The sequence below is a fragment of the Rhododendron vialii genome, chromosome 12a (genome assembly GCF_030253575.1).
Source record: "Rhododendron vialii isolate Sample 1 chromosome 12a, ASM3025357v1".
Classification (NCBI taxonomy): domain Eukaryota; kingdom Viridiplantae; phylum Streptophyta; class Magnoliopsida; order Ericales; family Ericaceae; genus Rhododendron; species Rhododendron vialii.
In genome coordinates this window covers 16,322,122-16,344,086 of record NC_080568.1, presented here as the reverse complement: position 1 = coordinate 16,344,086, position 21,965 = coordinate 16,322,122, and the positions used below count along the sequence as shown (strand labels likewise).

The 21,965-nt window shown below is 41.5% G+C and overlaps 2 protein-coding genes and 1 long non-coding RNA gene across 3 annotated transcripts; all 3 read right to left on the bottom strand.

The window, feature by feature from the left end:
- Window positions 1-1,726: 1,726 nt before the first annotated feature.
- LOC131311529 (uncharacterized) lies at window positions 1,727-3,122 on the bottom strand. The gene is made up of 4 exons (XR_009195501.1): window positions 3,019-3,122; window positions 2,752-2,900; window positions 2,281-2,330; window positions 1,727-2,174 (listed from the first exon to the last, which is right to left on the bottom strand). It is a non-coding gene; the product is annotated as an uncharacterized LOC131311529 (long non-coding RNA).
- A 7,140-nt stretch (window positions 3,123-10,262) lies between these two features.
- Window positions 10,263-12,134, bottom strand: LOC131309503 (uncharacterized). The gene has a single exon (XM_058336125.1). It carries the CDS (start codon window positions 12,132-12,134, stop codon window positions 10,263-10,265), a length of 1,872 nt encoding a protein of 623 aa, XP_058192108.1.
- A 1,300-nt stretch (window positions 12,135-13,434) lies between these two features.
- LOC131309502 (leucine-rich repeat protein 1-like) lies at window positions 13,435-18,724 on the bottom strand. Its single transcript, XM_058336124.1, has 5 exons — window positions 18,665-18,724; window positions 16,569-16,657; window positions 15,864-15,896; window positions 13,852-13,995; window positions 13,435-13,730 (listed from the first exon to the last, which is right to left on the bottom strand). Exons 1-5 carry the CDS (start codon window positions 18,722-18,724, stop codon window positions 13,646-13,648), a joined length of 411 nt encoding a protein of 136 aa, XP_058192107.1. The 3' UTR covers window positions 13,435-13,645.
- Window positions 18,725-21,965: the final 3,241 nt, after the last annotated feature.

The window sequence follows — 21,965 nt, the reverse complement described above, 5'->3', positions numbered from 1 at the left end:
TAGGTCTATAAATACAAAGGGACTCTAACCTAAAGAGGTATGCCATCTATCCCTAACCCTAGATCTATATCCTCCTCTGAGATCTAACTTGATCGTCGGAGGGTCACTGGGCTATTCCAGCCCTAGTGACTTGTTGCAGGTTCAGAGCCAGGGGAACGGAGCAACGGAGGAGGAATACTAATTCAGGTCAAGGTCCCGTCAAATCGAACCCCTACAGAAGATACATGCATTGAGCATCAAAGTGATCTTTGAGAGAGAGAGAGAGAGAGAGAATTTGCTTAGTTCTTTCATTCGTGTTTAAAATGGACCTTAGGGGCTGTTCATTTCCAAGTACAATGCAACACCACCTTCTTCTTCTTTTATTGGCAACAAAATTTTATTAGAAACTCGACAAAGGGTACATCGAGAAAGAAGCCAAATACAAACCACAAGGGTTGAGGTAAAGTATGAGGCCAAGAGAAAATAGAAAGAAAAAGAGAATAAAGAAAAATTACAATCAAACGAAAGATTGAAAGGGCCCAAACAACAGGTTACAATCCTTAAACTCCCAAGCATTCCAATTGATCAAAAGCAGAGACAATCATCCCATAGCTTCAGATTCCAATAGAAGAAGAGAAATCCAGCATAAATAGGCAATAGAAGTCCAGTCTATCACTTTAAGGACAGATTCCAGCAGCTTCTTAGAATATCAAAACAGCTCCAATTGATAATTATGAAATCACCCCATTGAAAATAGACCACCCAAAGCATGTGAGAGACAAAAAAAAAAAAACAGTGTAGCAACAACATCATTCAGCAACAGCACCAGATTTCCACCTTAGTGCATCATTCGACATAAGCTCAACATCACCATCGTGAAAATAGGATTATTGAACAGAGTTTAAAGCATAGTAATTATAGCAGCAGGAAAAGAGGAATGAGATGACAGTATCTTCACCCAATTCGCACTATATAAACAACACCAGAAAAGTGCGACAGAGAACAGAAGAACACTCGAAACAGCAGCAAAGAATGTTATGATTGATAACATCACATATTACATTTGAACACCAACTAGTGGGCACCCTTCCAGCAGTAGCAGTAAACATAAAAGTAGACCGCGACAATCCAGCCCTTTTCGTCTTATTTTCTTGGGATGAGGCATTCAAAACACATCATGTAGACCATGACAATCTCCTCAAGTTGATACATAGAATTTTTTTTAGTTATCAATACTGAATTCAACTATCTTTTTAGTCATCTTTTTTCTGAATCTTTATTAGATTCCTGTCAATCCTTTTGAATCAAATTAATGAAATTTTCTTCACCTTTAAAAAAACTGAATTAAATATTCGTCTACACGATGTTGAAGGCAAGAAATGGCATCAGCACATGTTGCAGGACATGGCACGACAATTATCCGATCATGAGGACGGATCCCCTCTTATTGTTATGGATCAGTTTGATCTATATCTTAAGGTTTGTTCAAGTGGGTACATTATGTTAAAATTGGACGAAACTAATTCATACAACTGCAAGGAATCCCAAGATCAAGCGTGCGTGCTAGTTTCATACTCAAATACCCTCCACCGATGCATGAATAGGCAGGTCGGTCAAATGTTGGCATGGGGCAGCACCGACTTCATCATTATTCCTGCTCACTCATGTAGGGGAAGGCTCTTCTCTCTAGATGCCCGGGCTTACATAAAGTGGCACTTGTAATCCCATCTCCAACTTAGACCACTCGACCGATCTCATTGATCGCATGAAAATTTGTGTAAAAGTTGGTAAATTCGACGTTCATTTATTGTGCTATAAACCAAAATCCTAAGAAGTGCTATAAAGTGTGTGACAAGATAGAGAAGAGGAAAAAAGAACATTCAACCAAGAGCCAGTTGCATGACCCAAAGAAAAAAAGAGAGAGAGAGAAATACAAGAGCAGAATTGGAAATACTCCATGTATTGGTGAATGGTGATAAGAATTCTACAGGAGAACATGAAGCAATAGAATTGGTAGCAAATGTTCAACATAGAAAAACAGATTAGGAACAAAAAATAGGAAGATCGACAAAATTCTCATCATATTCTATCTATAAATGGCCTCCAAAAATAGACTTGGCAAAGAATTCCATTGCAGGAAAAAGTGGACTTTTGCATATTCTTGCATTTTATTGCTCTTGGGTACCTCATCAATGCTGCACAAAGTTAAAAAATTTAGACTTTCAATGTCAATATAAGCTAGATATGTGGTACTTCGTTAAAGTGTAAGACGATAGTAACAAAATCAAGTGAGACATTAACCTCTGGCTCTGCTGCTTTTGGTTCTTCAGCTTTAATGTTGTCCTCGTCCCCTGCACAATTTATTTGCAATTGAGATTGTATTTTTGTTCTTCACAGTAACTTTTCCGTGCCTGTGTAAGGTTGAAAACACTAGAAAAGAAATCCAAATTCTAGCCCCAAGCTTGTATTCAGAGCATTATGAATAACATTTTTCGTGATTAGTCATTCATATGCACATCACATTCTGTCTTATCTTTCACAAATTTGTTGATCGGAGTTTGTTGATGAAACTATGGCTAGAACTTTAAAATATGTAATCTAAGTATTTTCCGTGAAATGTATAAAAACAAGCATTTTGTGTCGTACATACTTGTCCAAGAAATGGATTTTGGATCTAAGCTAATGATATCAGAGGCCAAAGCCAAATCCAATGGCTCGAAATCCCTCATTCGAAAAGATTGATAATCTACTTTGTTTCCAGCCAAAGCATACCTCCATCTTCAGGCAAATCGGAGGTCCAAAGTGTGAGATTCTCTCTCAAAAGCTGTATAATCAGGGTGTTGTCTTTATACGAATCCTCACTCAACATATCCAACTCCACAATTGCTTCATCAAAAGCTCATTTAGCCAAATGGCATGCTCTAAAAATTCAACCAATAAGAAAACATCAAATAAAAGAATGGGATGAGGATGTTACTGCAGAAAAAATAAAAATCTTGAAGCAATGACACCAGGTGCAGAAGATATAATAAGAATTACCTTTCTAGAGAATTCATTATTTCATAGTAGAAAGACGAAAAAGTTGAGAGCAAGGCAGAGACGAATTGGGTGTGTTGAAGGGAGATTTGTATTAGCAAAGGCAGCCTAATAAAGAACCAACAATATGAACATTCAATAGAAAGATCAGTGAACCAAAGACAATTTAAACATGCCTCGTAGACTTTCAATGACTATTCAGTTGCTTCTTTATTTTCCTGGTCAAACTTGAACTCAGTAATATACCGGTAGTAGTCCTCTTTCCTTAATTAGCCGAAACACGAGAAAAGATCAAACACTATTTTAGACAAGCAACTTATCAAGAGGAAAAAAATGTAAAACAAATTCAACACCACCTCCCCACTTCAACCAAATGGGAATAGAAAGAGAATATCAATTGGAAAGTTCACTTCCTCCTCATCATTTCACCACTTGTACAATGCAAGGAAGTAGGAAAAAAAACAAAAAAAAAACAAAGAGAGTGATGAGTAGGGAAAAACCTGACAAGGTCAGCACCACACGATATACGAACCTAGGAGATAGCGGCCAGCTTCGCCTATAATTCCCAAGGAGAGATAGCCTATGACGAGGTTAGGGGATACCGGCTCCGCCTATAGGACGGAGCTAGCATGAGGTCCAAGGACCAGCTTTGGCCGCCTTGTAGTTAGAACGGCATAAGTAATATTTTCTGGATATTACTTATCCTAACAAAAGATGCCCGAACGGGATAAACTACAACTAAAATCCTACAGGATAAGGGATGCTATAGACGAGATAAGCATTAACCATCCTAGATGTATATGGACTCCTAGCTAAGGCAGAACTCCTCCTCACCCCAAGTGGGTGACCCAGAATATAGTCCTACGAGGACTGAACCTCCCAAACAAGATGCCTATAAATATGACAGTAGAACTCCAATAAAAGGGACGCAATCCTAAACAGAGAACCAAAAATACTCTGAGGTATACTACTAACTTAGCCATCGGAGGGTGGTTGGCAAGCCACCACACCGGTGACACAAGCTCTCACGTTGTCTTTGCAAGAACAGGTCGGGGCCAGATTCAAAGCTGATTCATCAGCTGGCGCCGTCTGTGGGAAACGACTTCTTCCTTACAGTGAATAGTTTTGTATGGTAGACACCCGATCAAGCAGAACAACGATGGCTTCAGACCCCCTACAAATGGGTGTCGACGACGCCACGAAGGCCGCAGATGCAGCCTAGGCCGTCGAAATCGCCAAGGCTACAAAGGCTGCCAAGGCCGCCGCCAAAGCCGCTAAGACGGCAGAGGCAGCCAAAGCTGCTGCAATGAGCAAACCAGGAGGCGACCAAATGACCCCAGAAGCATTCGCTCAAATGCAAGAGCAAATTAAAAATGCTAACCCAAGGGCTACAAGCAGTGATGCAGAAGAACGCAGATCTGCGAAAGCAAATCTCAGAGCAAACATCTTAAACCAACGACACAGCGAAAGACCAGAAGAGGATGACAGGGAGGATGCCTAATCCAGCGAAAAGGAAAGCCAGAACCGAAGGAAGCACGGCAAACCACTCCTAGAGAAGCAACCCCACGAACAGGAAGCGTTGCTCAAGATGCAGGACCAGATCGATGGGTTAATGAAACACATCAAAGCACAAACTCCTGCCACGGTAGAAGAGTTGGTGCAGAATACGGATTCACCCTTCACATCGATCTGAGGTCATGGGGCTGCCACTCCCCAGGAAGTTCAAAATGCCTCAGCTGGAGACATTCAATGGTTCCACAGACCCATTGGATCATCTAGAAACATACAAATCCCTAATGCACCTACAAGCAGTACCAGATGAGGTAATGTGTCATGCATTCCCTGTTACACTAAAAGGAAGTGCTTGGGCATGGTTTAACAAACTCCCCCCAGGAAGCATACATAGTTTCAAAGAGCTTAGCACTAGCTTTATGAGCTACTTTATTGCTGACCAACGCTACGGCAAACCAACAACGCACCTCTTGACAGTAAAGCGAGGAAGGTGGGAGTCGTTAAAGGAGTATACTACCAGGTTTAACAAATAGGTGGTTCAGATAGAGGAGGCTGTAGGGGGATGAAAACAATTGATGCTTCGGATCTCCTTGGATTGCAACGGCTAATTCGTGCCTTTTTACCGGAACCCTAATTCATCGTCGAATCCCTAATCTGTAAAACAGACAAGGGATGAGTGCACCTTTGCCTCTCGTGGCAAAGGCCCTCCGATGCTAAAGTTAGTGTCGCGTACTAATCAATAAACCTTAATTATCAGTAGGAGAGTCGTATGAATGCTAAAAATTGCATACCTTTTTCTCTAGGTTTACCTCATATTTATAGATTCATGGATGCTTGTTGCCCAAGTATCCGTGTTGCACTAGGTTTCCCATCTCGTATAGGAAACCCAGGATATCAAGGATTCTCGTTTCCCTTATCAATTTATTAGAAAAGAGCCCTTTTAGGATTCTTTTCCATTACTGGCCGAACATCCCATTCTCATTGGGTACCTTTTCTAGATCCTATTTCTTCGGGATCTCATTCCTTTATGGCACATGACTACTCTGGATTCTTCTAGAGTATTCCCTCTGCTCTCACTCTTTGATTGGAGCTCTTTCCTTGTTCGGCTATCTCGTAGCCGAACAGACTGCCTGGACCAGCTACTTCATGTGTAACTTGGTCCTTATTTAACTATTTGGACCAATATAACGGTATGTCTTCTTTCTGCCGAACAGTCAGTTTACGCCAATGACCTCTCATGCCATTTCTCCGTATCGCCGACCACCGCTCATGGTGGTTTGTTTTATCATGTTTAACCCGTGATCTCTCATATCACGTTCTTGGTTATTATTTTATCTGTTTGGGAATACCTCCCTACAAAAGCTAATGACAGCGTGAGCATAACTGCGTATATAGCTGGACTGTATTCAAGACAGTTTTTATACCTTCTATCTCAAGAACCACCCAAGACCCTCGCAGAACTTATGCTTAGGGCATAGAAACACATAAATGCAGAGGAAGCCGTCTACGCAAGGCATTCCCGTGACAATTTTGATCCCCATGCAGGGCCATCACAGGTTGGCGAATTTCCCCCATCCGATAGGAAAAGAAGAGAATCCACCTACAAGACGGGAGGGGAACCAAAAAATAAGAAGATGGACTCCAGATCCTCCCCAAAACGAGGAGGACCGCCCCAAGGCAAATACAAGCAGTTTACACCACTCATAGCCACGGCAAAACAAATCCTCAGCAACTTACAAAATGATCCGGACCTTAAATGGCCCAGAAAGCTAAGGACTGACCTAATAGGAGAGCTAAAGACAAATACTGCAGGTTCCACACAGACCATGGTCACTACACGGATGACTGCATTGACTTAAAACAGCAATTCGAGGAATTGATCCAAAGAGGCAGACTTCAACGTTTCGTAACGAAGAAGTATCAGAAGATATCCATGAGGGATGATACAAGCAAGGAAAGAAAAGATGCCACGGCTCCCCGATCAGGTCCTATTGGAAAGATCAAAGTCATCCATGGAGGGCTTGCCGGAGGTGGAGAATCTGGCAATGCCAGGAAAGCTCACCTCAGGAAATTGAGAACGGATGAATATTTGGAGGTCAACACTGTTAGCCGCCCAAGCAAAATCCCAAAGAAAGAGGAAATACCCATCATTTTCTCATAAGAAGACATCAAGGGAACTCAAGTTCCTCATGATGACCCCCTAGTTATAACCATCGTCGTGGCCAACTACCTCACAAGAAGAGTATTAATAGACAGTGGAAGCTCGGCTTATATTCTCTACCTCCATGCATATGATCAATTAAAAGTTGGACGAGAAAGACTAAGGCCTTTGATATCACCACTGGTTGGATTTGCAGGTACGCCCGTCTATCCAGCTGATCAAATAGCCCTACCAGTCACAATGGGGGACGAAGGAAGTCAGATTACGCGAATGATAGATTTCATAGTAATCGATTGCCCTTCGGCATATAACGCGATACTGGGGAGGACAACCCTAAATAAAATTGGGGCAATAATCTCCACGTATCATCTGATGATGAAATTCCCAACGCCGGAAGGAATTGGTTGCATCAAAGGAGATCAGAAGGCAACACGAGAATGTTACGTTGTACGATATGCCCATAGCACATTATAAAGCTCGTCTGGCCAAACTTCATTGGCCTCTCGCAGCCTTTTCTTGATTCCCTTCTTGATAGTTCGGTTCGTGACCTCTACTTGTCCGTTGGCTTTTGGATGAGCCTTGGATGCATAGTGTACATGTATTCCCTTGGAAACACAATAATCTTTAAATTGAGCATTCTCAAATTGCTTTCCTCGATCTTTGACTATCACTCATGGTAGACCAAAATGACTAATGATGAATTTCCATAAGAAGTCGATTGTTACTTCCGTTGTGATTGTGGCCAATGCCTTGGCCTCGACCCACTTTGTGAAGTAATCTATATAGCTATAATGGCATACTGGACTTGGCCTGTTGCCATAGGAAGTGGGCCGATCAGGTCTATTCCCCATTGGGCAAACGGCCAGGGTCCCCTCATTGGGGTTAAAACTGTGGGCGATCCGTGCATGATGTTGGCAAACCGTTGACACTTCTCACACCTTTGGACCATTGCTTTGCAGTCCTTTTGCATGCTGGGCCAGTAGTATCCCATCCTGAGGAGCTTGTACGCTAACATGCGGCCCCCTTGGTGGACCTCCTCCATGGCTCGTGTAGATTCTGTCGTGGTTAAGACATCTAAGGCATGGAAGTGAAAAGCTCCTTCTGTATAATACGTCGCCCATCATCAAGTACTTCACAGCTCTGATCCTAAGCTGCCTAGCCTGGATTTTATCGTTTGGTAGCGCCCCATTCCTTATGTATTCAACGATGCGACTCATCCGGGAGTTGCTGTAGTCGATAGCTTGGACTCGTATGCCTGGGGCAAAGATGCTTGGCATCTCCAAATATCGTATTGGTGCGTTCCGTGGAATGGCATCTTCTTTGGCCGTGGCCAATTTTGATAGATAGTCGGCTTCAGTATTTTCCTCCCTTGGGATTCTGACGATATTAAAGCTTTGAAACCTTGCAATTTGGGACTTCACTTTATCTAAATACTTTTGCATCACCTCCTCCTTTACAACGTATTCTCCTAGGACTTATCCCACGACCAATTGTGAATCACTTTTGGCCAACACGTGGTTAGCATCTACGGCCTTAGCCAGCTCCAAACCTACAACGAAAGCTTCATATTCGGCTTCATTGTTGGTTGCTTGAAACTCAAACCTAAGCGCGTAGCTCAGGCGTTGTCCTTTTGGGGACGTTAGGATTAGACCAGCTCCACTTGCTTCTTTAGTTGTTGATCCATCAACCTGAAAGACCCAAGGTTTTACTTCTTCCTTGGGGAGTTCTTTCGGTTCTAGATACGTGTATTCTGCGAGGAAGTTGGCGAGCACTTGTGCCTTGATAGCAATCCGGGGCTTGTATTCTATATCAAACTCGCCAAGCTCTATTGACCACTGAATTAATCGTCCTGATGTCTCTGGATAATGGAGGATCCTTCGAAGTGGTTGGTCTGTTAATACTTTGATTGAGTGAGCTTGGAAGTATGGTCGTAGCCTTCTGGCTGCTATTACCATAGCAAAGGCTATCTTCTCTGCCCTGGGATATCTCAGCTCTGTTCCTCGTAACACCCTACTGGTATAATATATTGGGAGTTGTGTCCCCTACTCTTCTCGTAGCAAAACTGCACTGACGACGTGAGGGGAGACAGCAAGGTATAAATATAGGTCCTCTCCATCTTGGGTTCTACTCAGCAATGGTGGGGACGTTAAATATCCCTTCAGTTGGTTGAAAGCTGCTTCCTCCGTGGCAGTCCATTCAAAGGCCTTTTTCAAAACCTTGAAGAACGTTTGACATTTATCAGTTGCTCGTGAGATGAACCTGCTCAGTGCTGCGACACGTCAAGTCAGTTTCTGGACTTCCTTTATGTTCTGGGGTGAGCGCATGGTGAGGATAGCCTGGATTTTTCAGGGTTTGCTTCAATGCCTCTTTGAGAAACCATGAAGCCTAAGAATTTCCCTGAGGAGATCACGAAGGCACATTTCGTTGAGTTAAGCCTCATTTGGTATTTCCTCAGGACTTGGAAGATTTCTTTCAAGTCAATCACATGATCTCGTGCCTTGGCACTCTTGACTAGCATGTCATTCACATATACTTCTACATTGCATCCTATTTGCTGCTTGAACATTTTGTTGACCAGCCTTTGGTGTGTTGCCCCAGCATTCTTAAGACCGAAGGGCATTACTTTGTAGCAATATAATCCCCTGTCAGTTATGAATGAGGTTTTCTCTTGGTCGCCTTCATGCATTTGGATTTGGATATATCCTGAGAATGCATCCATGAAGCTCAGGAGCTCATGCCTAGCTATGGAGTCGACCAAGGAATCAATTCGTGGCATTGGAAAGCTGTCTTTTGGACATGCTTTATTGAGGTCGGTGAAGTCCACACACATTCTCCATTTGCCGCTGGCTTTCTTCACCATAACCACGTTGGCTAACCAATCAGGGTAGAGAACTTAGCGGATGGATCCTGCTTGTACCAACTTATCTACCTCCTTGGCTGCAGCTTCGTTCCTATCTGGAGCAAAAGTCCTTTTCTTTTGCCTAACAGGTCACATTGTGGGATCCACATTCAATTTGTGAGATATGACCCTTGGGTCAATTCCTGGGCTATCCTCGTGGGCCCATGCAAAGACGTCTTTGTTATCCCTTAGGAATTGTAACAGTTCTGCCTTTGCCTCTGTGCTCAACCCCGATCCAATCCTCACAGTCCTCCCTTGTAGACCTGGCTCCAGAAGTTCTTCTAGGAGCTCTTCCACAGGTTCTCCATGCTGGAGTTTTTCTTCGTCCCGCGTGTCGAGGCTTTCTATGCTCATCATGATGTTTGCTCCCTTAAGTGAGGTGACGTAACTTTCTCGTGCTGCCTTCTGATCTCCCTTGATGCAATCAATTCCTTCCGGCGTTGGGAATTGCATCATCAGATGATACGTGGAGATTATTGCCCCAATTTTATTTAGGGTCGTCCTTCCCAGTATCGCGTTATATGCTGAAGGGCAATCGACTACTATGAAATCTATCATTCGCGTAATCTGACTTCCTTCGTCCCCCATTGTGACTGGTAAGGCTATTTGACCAACTAGATAAACGGGCGTACCTGCAAATCCAACCAGTGGTGATATCAAAGGCCTTAGTCTTTCTCATCCAACGTTTAGTTGATCATATGCATGGAGGTAGAGAATGTCGGTCGAGCTTCCACTGTCTATTAATACTCTTCCTGTGAGGTAGTTGGCCACGACGATGGTTATAACCAGGCGGTCATCATGAGGAACTTGAGTTCCCTTAATGTCTTCTTCTGAAAAAAGGATGGGTATTTCTTCTTTCTTTTGGATCTTGCTTGGACGGCTAACAGTGTTGACCTCCAAATATTCCTCTGTTCTCAATTTCCTGAGGTGAGCTTTCCTGGCATTGCTAGACTCTCCACCTCCGGCAAGTCCTCCATGGATGACTTTGATCTCTCTAATAAGGCCTGATCGGGGAGCCGTGGCATCTTTTCTTTCCTTGCTTGTATCATCCCTCATGGGTATCTTTTGATACTTCTTCGTTACGAAATGTTGAAGTCTGCCTCTTTGGATCAGTTCCTCGATCTGCTGTTTTAAGTCAATGCAGTCATCCATGTTGTGACCATGGTCTCTGTGGAACCTGCAATATTGTTCTTTAGCTCTCTTGTTAGGATCAGTCCTTAGCTTTTCGGGCCATTTGAGGTCCGGATTATTTTGTAAGTTGCTGAGGATTTGTTCTGCCGTGGCTATGAGTGGTGTAAATTGCTTGTATTTGCCTTGGGGCGGTCCTCCTCCTCGTTTTGGGGAGGATCTGGAGTCCACCTTCTTATTTTTTGGTTCCCCTCCCGTTTTGCGGGTGGATTCTCTTCTTTTCCTATCAGATGGGGGAAATTCGCCAACCTGTGATGGCCCTGCATGGGGATCAAAACTGTCGCTGGAACGCCTTGCGTAGATGGCTTCCTCTGCATTCATGTGTTTCTGTGCCCTAAGCATAAGTTCTGCCAGGGTCTTGGGTGGTTCTTGAGATAGAAGGTATAAAAACTGTCTTGAATACAGTCCAGCTATATACGCAGTTATGCTCACGCTGTCGTCAACTTCCTCTATCTGAACCACCTCTTTGTTAAACCTGGTAGTATACTCCCTTAGCGACTCCCACCTTCCCTGTTTCACTATCAAGAGGTGCATTGGTGGTTTGTTGTAGCGTTGGCCAGCAATAAAGTAGCTCACAAAGCTAGTGCTAAGCTCTTTGAAACTACGTATGCTTCCTGGGGGGAGTTTGTTAAACCATGCCCAAGCACTTCCTTTGAGGGTGACAGGGAATAATGCACGACACATTACCTCATCTGGTACTATTTGTAGGTGCATTAGGGATTTGTATGTTTCTAGATGATCCAATGGGTCCGTGGAACCATTGAATGTCTCTAGCTGAGGCATTTTGAACTTCCTGGGGAGTGGCAGCCCCATGACCTCAGATGTGAAAGGTGAATCCGTATTCTGCACAATCTCCTCTACCGTGGCAGGAGTTTGTGCTTTGATGTGTTTCATCAACCCATCGATCTGGTCCTGCATCTTGAGCAACGCTTCCTGTTCGTGGGGTTGCTTTTCTAGAGGTGGTTTGTCGTGCTTCCTTCGGTTCTGGCTTTCCTTTTCACTGGATTCGGCATCATCCCTGTCATCTTCTTCTGGTCTTTCGCTGTGTCGTTGGTTTGAGATGCTTGGCTCTGAGATTTGCTTTCGCAGATCTGCGTTCTCCTGCATCGCTGCTTGTAGCCCTTGGGTTAGCGTTTTAATTTGCTCTTGCATTTGGACGAATGCTTCTGGGGTCATATGGTCGCCTCCTGGTTTGTTCATTGCAGCAGCTCTGGCCGCCTCTGTCGTCTTAGCGGCTTTGGCGGCAGCGGCCTTAGCAGCCTTCGTAGCCTTGGCTATTTCGGCAGCCTTAGCCGTCTTGGCTGCATCTGCGGCCTTCGTGGCGTCGTTGACACCCATTTGTGGGGGGTCTGAAGCCATTGTTGTTCTGCTTGATCGGGTGTCCACCATACAAAACTATTCACCGTAAGGAAGAAGTCGTTTCCCACAGATGGCGCCAGCTGATGAATCAGCTTTGGATCTGGCCCCGACCTATTCCTGCAAAGACAACGTGAGAGCTTATGTCACCGGTGTGGTGGCTTGCCAACCACCCTCCGATGCCTAAGTCAGTAGTATACTTCAGAGTATTTTTGTTCTCTGTTTAGGATTGCGTACCTTTTATCGGAGTTCTACCGTCATATTTATAGGCATCTTGTTTGGGAGGTAGAGTCCTTATAGGACTGTATTCCGGATCACCCGCTTGGGGTGAGGAGGAGTCCTGCCTTAGCTAGGAGTCCATGTACATCTGGGATGGCTAGTGCTTATCTCATTTTATAGCATTCCTTATCCTATAGGGTTTCAATTGTAGTTTATCCCATCCGGGCATCTTTGGTTAGGATAAATAATATCCAAAGAATACTATTTATCCCGTTCTAACCAAGTGCCAAAGCTGGTCCTTGGACCTCACGCCAGCTTCGTCTTATAGGCGGAGCCAGCATCCCCTGACCTTGTCATGGGCTATGTCTCCTTGGAAATTGTGGGCGAAATTGGCCGCTAGCTCCCAGGTCCGTATATCGTATAAGTGCTGACCTTGACAGATTTTTCCTTACTCATCAGTCGACAACTTGACACATCATTGTGGTTTAGACTTTTGCTTATACTAGATACATTCTAAACAAGAGCTAGTTCAAAAAATCCTTTCTCATGTTAATGCACCATAATTTGGACAAATCGGCATAACACTGTTATATGGTAAAGATTTATAAGAGTACTAGTTCCATGGGTCAAATTAGGTCTATCAATATATTGAACCGGATTGGATCCAATTCAAATCCCAAAAATCGTATATTCGATATTTCGAGGCAAAAATCCGAACCCGATCCAAATTTCCTTTACTTATACTGAATTTAGACAGGAAAAAAATACATGCAATAACAGAAATACATGCAAAAAATCATTGAGCAAGCATCCCCCACGGCATTCTATAACAGCAGCTAAATCCCGAATTCTAGCAAGTATGTGAATGCCAAGCCTTTCCTCTGACATCGTCGTAGAAACTGGAGGCTTTAGTGTTGCAAGCTTTTGTGTATGTATAATTGCCTGGATCTTAGCTTGTTCTCGAGATTCAGTCAAAAAGCTGGCTTCCTTTTATTATTTGGTTTTTGATCACAAAAACAAACCACAAATAGAATTGAAAAAAAGAACACACAGATACACATCTCAACAACACATACACGGGGGGTTATGTTTTGTTTTCTTCGGGAAAAAAAATTTCGAATTACAGTTATTACCGGATTGGATCGGATATATCCAAATATGATCCGATTAGTTTTCGAATTGGAGTTGTCTGATTTAGACGGATCCAGATTGGATCCAACCCATTGATAGGCATAGGTTGAATCAAATTTGTGGTACGAGATTCCCTAATGGAAAGAACAAAATTGAGGAATAACTCACATAATCTGTAAGTTGCCCCACTGAATGAGTTGAATGACCTGGATTGGTATTTTGCCAGTTAACTTGTTACTGTTCAATCTCCTGGATGTAACCAGTCAGATAGAAAGAAAATTCTTTTCAAAATTTACTGCACAAAAATGTTTGCCCATTATGACTCAAATTAAGATGATCAGAGAGATCTAGAGGGGGAAGATCTGCATACATGAATTTCAAGGATTTCAACTTGCCAAGAGTTGGTGGGATATGGCCGGAAAGCTGATTATTATAGAGGTCCAAGCTGATCAAGTGGAATAGTTTACCCAACTCCCTTGGAATCGATCCACTTAGGTTATTCCCATATACTTCCCTGCAATTGATATATGCATTCGATATATATAATCATTCACAATATTGTTAAAAGTACAAATTAAATATGTCAAAAGAAATTAGGGAGAGGTTTCTTTTTCTAGCTCTAGTAATCAGTAAGGGTCACAGCGTATACCCAGTTTTGCTCATTTATGGGCCCTTCGGAGGACCATCTTGATAGTAGAATTCATTCTTACTTTAGATCAGTTCCTTGAGACCAAAAATCATGCCAAGATTGATTCTAATCGGATATCTATGATTGCTATAGACTTATCTTGATGCAAATGGATTTGATTCGGCGAGAACACAAATTCTTTTTCAAGATTAATGTGTTTTGTACTAATAGTAATGGGTATCCGACAAACATAATATTAATAGTAATAGGTATCCGACAAACATAATATTAATGTGTCATTGTTGATAGTATCGACAATAGCTAAATTGCAAACGGTTTCAATCATTAAAATGAGCCCGAAAAGAAGACCCACAAATGAGAAAATTATGCCCAGTCCCTAAATCAGTCCCTGGGGAGCATCCGTATCCTTTTTGAATAAGAAGAGATATGAGTCAACCTAATGATTTTGGATGACCTCAAGGCTAAGAGCATCCGCATCAGCCTCTTTAAATTTTGGACCAAATTACACCTTAAAAGTCCATTTTATTACTTTAGCTACTCACTTTTAAAATGTCTATTGCATTAAACTATTTACTCTTACTCTCTACTCAATTAAATATTCATACTTTTGTATTTTCTTTATTTATTCTCATATTTCTCTCATAATTAAGTACGTATTTGCTCCTCATTTGGTTTTATGGCTATCATAGGGCTGGTACATGAGAGCCCTAGAGCCAATTTTTAATCCGTTTAAACCGATGCCGAAAATCTTATTTTTTGATCATATTATTCTAAATGATCATAATTAATTTTAGTCTCTAAGGCTCTCATAATTAAGTATCTACTTTTTATTTGGGACTCTCTAGAGCAAATACTTGATTAGGAGAGCCCTAGAGACAAAAATAAATTATGACCCTTTAAGATAAAATGATCAAAAAAATAAGATCTTTGCATCGGTTCAAACAAATTGAAAATTAAAACACTTAATTTTTTTACAATACCATGGAGTTGGCAGAGTGGATATGAGAAAGTAATAAGTGCTTGACCAATGAGGTCGCATGTTCAACACTCACGGGGCCACTGGGGTTATGTCCGGTTATTACTTTCAGAACCTTGGAATTAATCGAGGTGCGTGCAAGCTGACCCGGACATCCGATTATAAAAAAATGGAATAACTGAATTTTTTTTGAGTTGCGCATAAGCTAACCCGGACATCCATTTACTAAAAAAGAATAACAGAACAGCCGATAAAAAAAAAGAATAACAGAATAACAAAGGACGTGTAAATTAGTAAATAGTAAAATAATAAGGCTCCATTCCAAAACACCTTCTTAAAAAATAAGTACTTATTTCATATTTTTAAACTCAAAAATAATGTAAATAAAAAATTATTTTTTAATTTTTTTTTGCACCGTATAATAGATCTCGATAAGATCTATCAAACAAGATCCATATTACTAGAAAAATTATTTGTATAAACACATTATTTTTGAGCTTGAAATTGCCTTCTTAAAAAATAAGTACTTGCTTTCAATTCCGGAACGGGGCCTAAGTAAAGGAATGAATAGTGCCTCGTGGGAAATGAAGATGCACCGTAGCAAAGCTACTTCAATTACAAAATAAAGAGAGAGCGCGGTAGTGAGGCTGATGCATGTGATTTCTGTCGATTTGGCTCTTTATTATATCGTTGACAGGCAAGTAGCGAGACAAATGTGGATGCTCTAAAGCAGAACTGAGAGAAATCGATAGCTTACAAGTATTGAAGACTGTCTAGATCTCCGAGGTCCCTTCAATGGAAAAAATAAAAAAGAGATTAGTAATGATCATCATGTTCTAAAAATGTGAGAGGTAGGTAGGGACTTTAATATTACTAGAAGAAGTCAATGCTTTGAGATAAGAGGAAATTAAGGATATATATTAGTAATATATAGAGAGAGACTTCTTCAGGTAAGAGCATCCTTATTTTAAATAAAATACGAACGTTCCATTTTCTTCAATTTTTCGATCAAATTTAGATTATCCGAGCTGCTCGATCAAATTTAGATTATCCGCTAGAATTCAGCAAAAAAAATGACCGGAAAGTGCTTGATTTGAGTAGTTTTTATTTAAACCGTTCGATAAAATATAAACAAAAACTGCTCGGATCAAGCTCTTTCCGGTCTTTTTTTTTTTGCTGAATTCTAGCGGATGTGCTTAAAATCATGTTCTGAACATGTTGAGCGGTTCGGATCATCGCAATTTGGTCAGGAAATTGACATTCTTAACTTAATTCGATAAGGACGCCTTACACGCTTTACTTGAAGTTTTGTGTATGTACACAAAAATTATTCAGTAAGGGATCCTTACGGTACTACCATACTGACCTTTCATACATATATATATATACATACGCGCGCACGCACAGACTTACACTCTGACAACACTGTTATTTGTTAAAACTGTTGCAAGTGATGTGAAACCAGGTGCATGGAGATTTCACTGTTGGGTCCCAACTCTGGAGGACATTGTTCGGGCCTACCAATACGATCTTCCACGCATAGAGCATCCACTGTTCAACAAAAATAAATAAATTAAATTCAACTTAAATGGAGTCAGCAAAAAGAAAATATGAGTATTAATCATTGGAGGCTGGGTTGTGTACACTAAGGGCCCAATTGGATGCTGTATCCATCGAGTCTATTTCGCAATCCGGATGTATTGGTTTCTTACTCCACCGTTTGGCAAGATTAAGGGCTCATGTATTCGTTTCTCCCCTTCTTCGTTAACACAGGCCACAGGGTACTAATTTATGGCTACTTCCGGAGGTAGCCATAATTAATCCGGGGCAATATAGGTGAAATCTTGCCATTTCTGCTCTCCCTAATCCCCCCCCTCTTCATCTCCTCTACGTACATGCGCAGAACGGAAAAAATGGAAAAAGGGAGAGAGGAAAAAAATTATGGCCAGAGTTATCATTTACAGTAGAAAGAGAGAGAGAGTACCGTTGCTGTTCGAAATTTGCCCGTCATCGGTGTGGATCTACTCGTTCGAAATTTGCCGGTCATCCATGGGAAAAGTGGGTGGGTTTTGTAGTCAGAGAGAGAGAGAGAGAGAGAGGCGGGGGTGGGTGGGTAGGTTTGGTCCTATTTTAATTTGTATTTTTTTTTTTGTACAAAACTAAAATCTGACCCTTTTTTATTTGTCTTTTTTTACTCCTATTTTGTTGTGTACAAAACTAAATATTCAATAAATAAAATAGATAATAAAACAATTTAAAAACACAAAATGTATTTATTTTTTAAATTATTAAAATAATTAAATTTTTAGTAAACTAAATTATTATTGCTTAATTGTGATAAAGTACTTAATTTTATTGAATTTTGTAATAATATATTTAATCTAATGAATTATCTATTGTAATACTGTGCAAAGGCAAAAGAGTCATTTGATAGCTTTTTACATCATACACCATTCTTTATACACCCCAATTTATCCTCTATCTGAACCAAGTATTATTTTATCCCCCTTCTCTAATACATCATCCAAACCGTCTACTTTGTAATACACCCTCTATAAATACCATATCAATGTGGGCACTCCCTTCTTAACTAATACCCCTTACTATCTTATCACCCATTTATAAATAATACACCCAAAACACATACGGCATCTAATCGAGCCCTAATAAGGTAAGGAGCCTAAAGCTGAGAGAGTTTGAGACTAGGTTGGGTACATGTTAGATTCGAAGAAGGGCAAACGTGATTACACAAATGGAGACGGCTTTATTGCAGTTTTGCATTTTCAGTGCCCTTTTCGATCTCGCTCGATGATCGGAATCGTTCATATCATAGAGCTCGACAAGTACTTCAACCATTTCAAAAATCATGTTCATCGGATTTCGATCGATATACAATTGAATCACGTTTATCTTCAAATAGAAGGGTTGAAGATGGGTTTAAACGAGCGACCGAACCCGTCATTTTTGACAAGTTCGGTTGTTTTTTTAAGTGTCACGGTTGTGTTCAGTTCAATTTGGTTTCTATTTTAAATCGTCAAGAAAAATTTACAATCGATTCGATTTTGGTTTTGGTTTCGTAGCAGTAGGAACCGAATGTGACCTAGCCGAGCTATTGATGGAGTTTTAGGATGCACCGTCTTGAATCATAGTGGTCCATCTAACCAAATAAAAAAAGGTCGATAAACACACACGCACAAAAAAAACAAAAAAAAAACCCTCTCTCTCTCCTTCCGCGCACACGCGCATATGTAGTGTGCCGAATGGTGGGTCATGCCCCCAGTTCGTAGGGAAATTAACGGCCAATGACGTATTTTGATAATTAATACCCGCCAAGGACATTGGACATGCTAAGAAATGTCTTCGGCGGGTATTAATTATCAAAACACGTATTGGGCCGTCATTTTTCCCAGTTCGTATAGGGGAACTTTCTGACCAGCCTTGTCTTGGTGAAGAATAGACTACTATGTCCTACACAAAGAGCCTATAGCTCAGTAAGTCTTCTTCATTATTTTGTTGACAAAAATACCCCTTGTAAGAAAAAAGCGATTGGAGAGAGACAATCCAGCCACCACCACCACCACTCCACCCCACCGCCGCCACTGCCACCGCCGCCACCATGTTGCCGCCACCACCACCACCATGTTGCCGCCACCACCACCACCATGCCACCACTACCACCACATCACCACCACTATCACCACGTCGCTACCGCTGCCGCCACCACAATTAACAGTGTTAATTTTTGTTTAAATTAACAATCGACCTATACAACCTCCTATACCACTACCACCACCACGCCGCCGCCACAATCACCACCACCACCATCATAATTAACAGTGTTAATTTTTACAAAAATTTACACCACAATTAACAGTGTTAATTAACAGTTGGCCTATATAACCTCCTATACCACCACTCCACCACCACCGTCACGCTACCGCTACCACCACCACCGCCATGATTAACAGTGTTAAATTCTGTCTAAATTTATAATTAACAGTGTTAAATTCTATCCAAATTTACAATTAACAGTGTTAATTACTGCCACAATTAACAGTGTTAAATTCTATCAAAATTTACAATTAATAATATTAATTACCGTCACGATTAACAGTATTAAATTCTGTCTAAATTTATAATTAAAAGTGTTAAATTTACAATTAACACTGTTAGCTGAAAAGGTGAAAAGGTGAAGACGGAGAAGGCGGTCGCCGTCAAGTGGCCGACAGTCACACGCAGGTGGAAGGATGGCGTCGCGCCGCCTCCGGACGGAGTGATCCTGATCGAAAGAAGGCGGTGGTGGAGGGATGGGTTGGGAGATTTGAAACCCTAAAATGATGAGATGTGGCATTCATTTGTGAACCGCGATAAGAATGGCAATTGCAGTTCTAGACGGAGGCGGCGGAGACGTCAACGTCCATGGAGGCGGCGGACGGAGGTGGCGGCAGAGGCATCGACGTCTATGGAGGCGGCCAGGGTGGAACAGCCGGAAGAGGAGTAGCTGGCGGTGGAGCTAAGACCGACTGAGGAGTGGCTGAGACCGACAGAGGAGTAACCGGCGGTGGCGGGGCAAATTAGGGGGGGGGGGGAGAGAGAGAGAGAGAGAGAGGGGGGGGCTGCCCTAAACGATTGGTTGTCTTCATTTGTTGCTATTTAAAACTGGGGTAAAGAAATAAAATCACATCCACAAGACTTAGTGAGTATTGCACTTTTACTCTATAGGACTTGGTGGGCTATGGAATCCAATATTAGGACCGGCCCAGAATTTACTCGTTCGTATATAGGCAATAGGCCCAATGTTGGTGAAGCCCTGGCAGCCCAATAGCCAACGCCCCTAATGGACAAGCGGGTGGGTCGCTTGGTCCATGGTGTCACAATTCACGGGTAGGGAATGGTGTCAGCCGTCGGGCCCGATGGTGACACGTGCCAGAGGTGGAGCCACATCAGTGGTAAGTGGAGCCATCGGAGTGCCTCCCGGCCGATCAACACCAGCCGGTCAGACATTAATGTCAATTCCCGACTTCCCTGTCTAACAGAGCTAGCTAGGCGAGAAAAAAAGAGCTAGTTCCATATCCAACAGGAGATCTGGATAATGCAACTCCATACTTTACCTACCCATTTGTCTCTCCGGCGAACCACTGAGCCTGGAGCATCTCAAATTTTTTAAGAACTTGATGGTATGAGACTATTATCAAAAACAAGATTCGGAACCATTGAAGTTTTTAGTTAGGCTGGAACGATAGAAGATACTCCATATATTAGGTTTGTCTCTCTGTCCCTTACTCTATTACTTCAAATCTGTATTTGATTTGGGCTCCAAAATTGCTGAATCACAAACCGTTGACTTTGGTTAGGTGCTAAAAAAGTGGCAAAAACCGACCGAAATGTTTTGTTTTCTTACATAACCAATCAAGATAGAAAGTAATAAAATGTAAGTAGCTAAAACTGGAATGTCAAAATCAATTCCCTAAAATTAGTCTTGAAAACTTTGTGTAGATTGTAGTTTCCTTGTTTTAGGCCGAAAATAGTGGAGGGAAATTTCATATCTATCTGACAGATATGTAGTGCAGTCGGGGGAAGACTTAGGATTTTATGGTATTGTTGTCAAATATTCACAACAAAAATAATTCTTTATTCAAACTACTACGGTTGGTTCCTTGCCAACTTGTTTGGTTCATTTAGGTCCTAGTGGGCATATGATTGTCGGTATTCATGAATGTCAACTTAGTTGAAATGTGTGTTTTTCGTTGTGATGCCGTCATATCCTAATTATTAATCTTTGTAACTACTATTCAAATTAAAGATTAATTAAAAAATAAAAATACACGCATTACTTGAGTTAAAAAATAAATGAGACCAAAAAAATAAAAAAGATCAACCACTAGGTGAAATAAATTAGGCAAGTAATTTTTCAATATTACTTAGGGCCAGATATAACAATGAGTATAATTAAAATTACAAACGAACCGAATCGAACCGAATTTTACCTTATTCAAACTCTAGCTCGCTTTAATTTTCCTCAACTCGAGCTCGAGCTTGAATCGAGCTGAAATATATTCCTACGAGCTCGAATTGAGCTGAATTATATGAGCTCGAGTTCGGCTCGCATAACTCGTTTGAAGTTTGTCCGAGGCCCTTGCATTACAGACATTGGAGTGCAGGAGCGGGATTATTAGTTTATACTGGTACAGGGATTGGAAGTTCTCATGGATGGGCGATGTGGGACTAATATTTTTCCTCTCAACCTTCCGCAACACTTGTCCCACATCGGCAAAAGACATGCAAGGAGTATCCACTCCTCCCTATATAAATATGCAGTGGGCCAAAGTTGTGGGTAATTATCCACGCTTTTGTGTGCAATAACGTGGTAAGGTTAAGTATAAAAAATTGTCTCTACTCGTGTATATATGGGTATATGTATGTCTGTATATGTGTATATAAGTATATAGTCCGTCTATCGTAATGATCACTTCATTTTAATAAAATCAGGATCTCTTTTTTCCGATTGAATTTCGATTATCTGAGCTGCTCAATATGTTCAGAACGTGATTTTTAAGGTACTCGTGAGAAATCAGCAAAAAAAATGACCACTTCATTTTAATAAAATGCGGACCTCTCTTTCCCGATTGAATTTCGATAATCTGAGCCGCTCAATGTGTTCAGAACGTGATTTTTAGGGTACCCGTGAGAAATCAGCAAAAAAATGACCGGAAAAGGCTTCATCCGAGCAGTTTTTGTTTGTTTTTTATCGAACGGTTCAAACAAAAACTGCTCGGATGAAGCCCTTCCCGGTCTTTTTTTTTGTCGATTTCTCGCGGGTACCCTTAAAATCACGTTCTGAACACATTGAGCGGCTCGG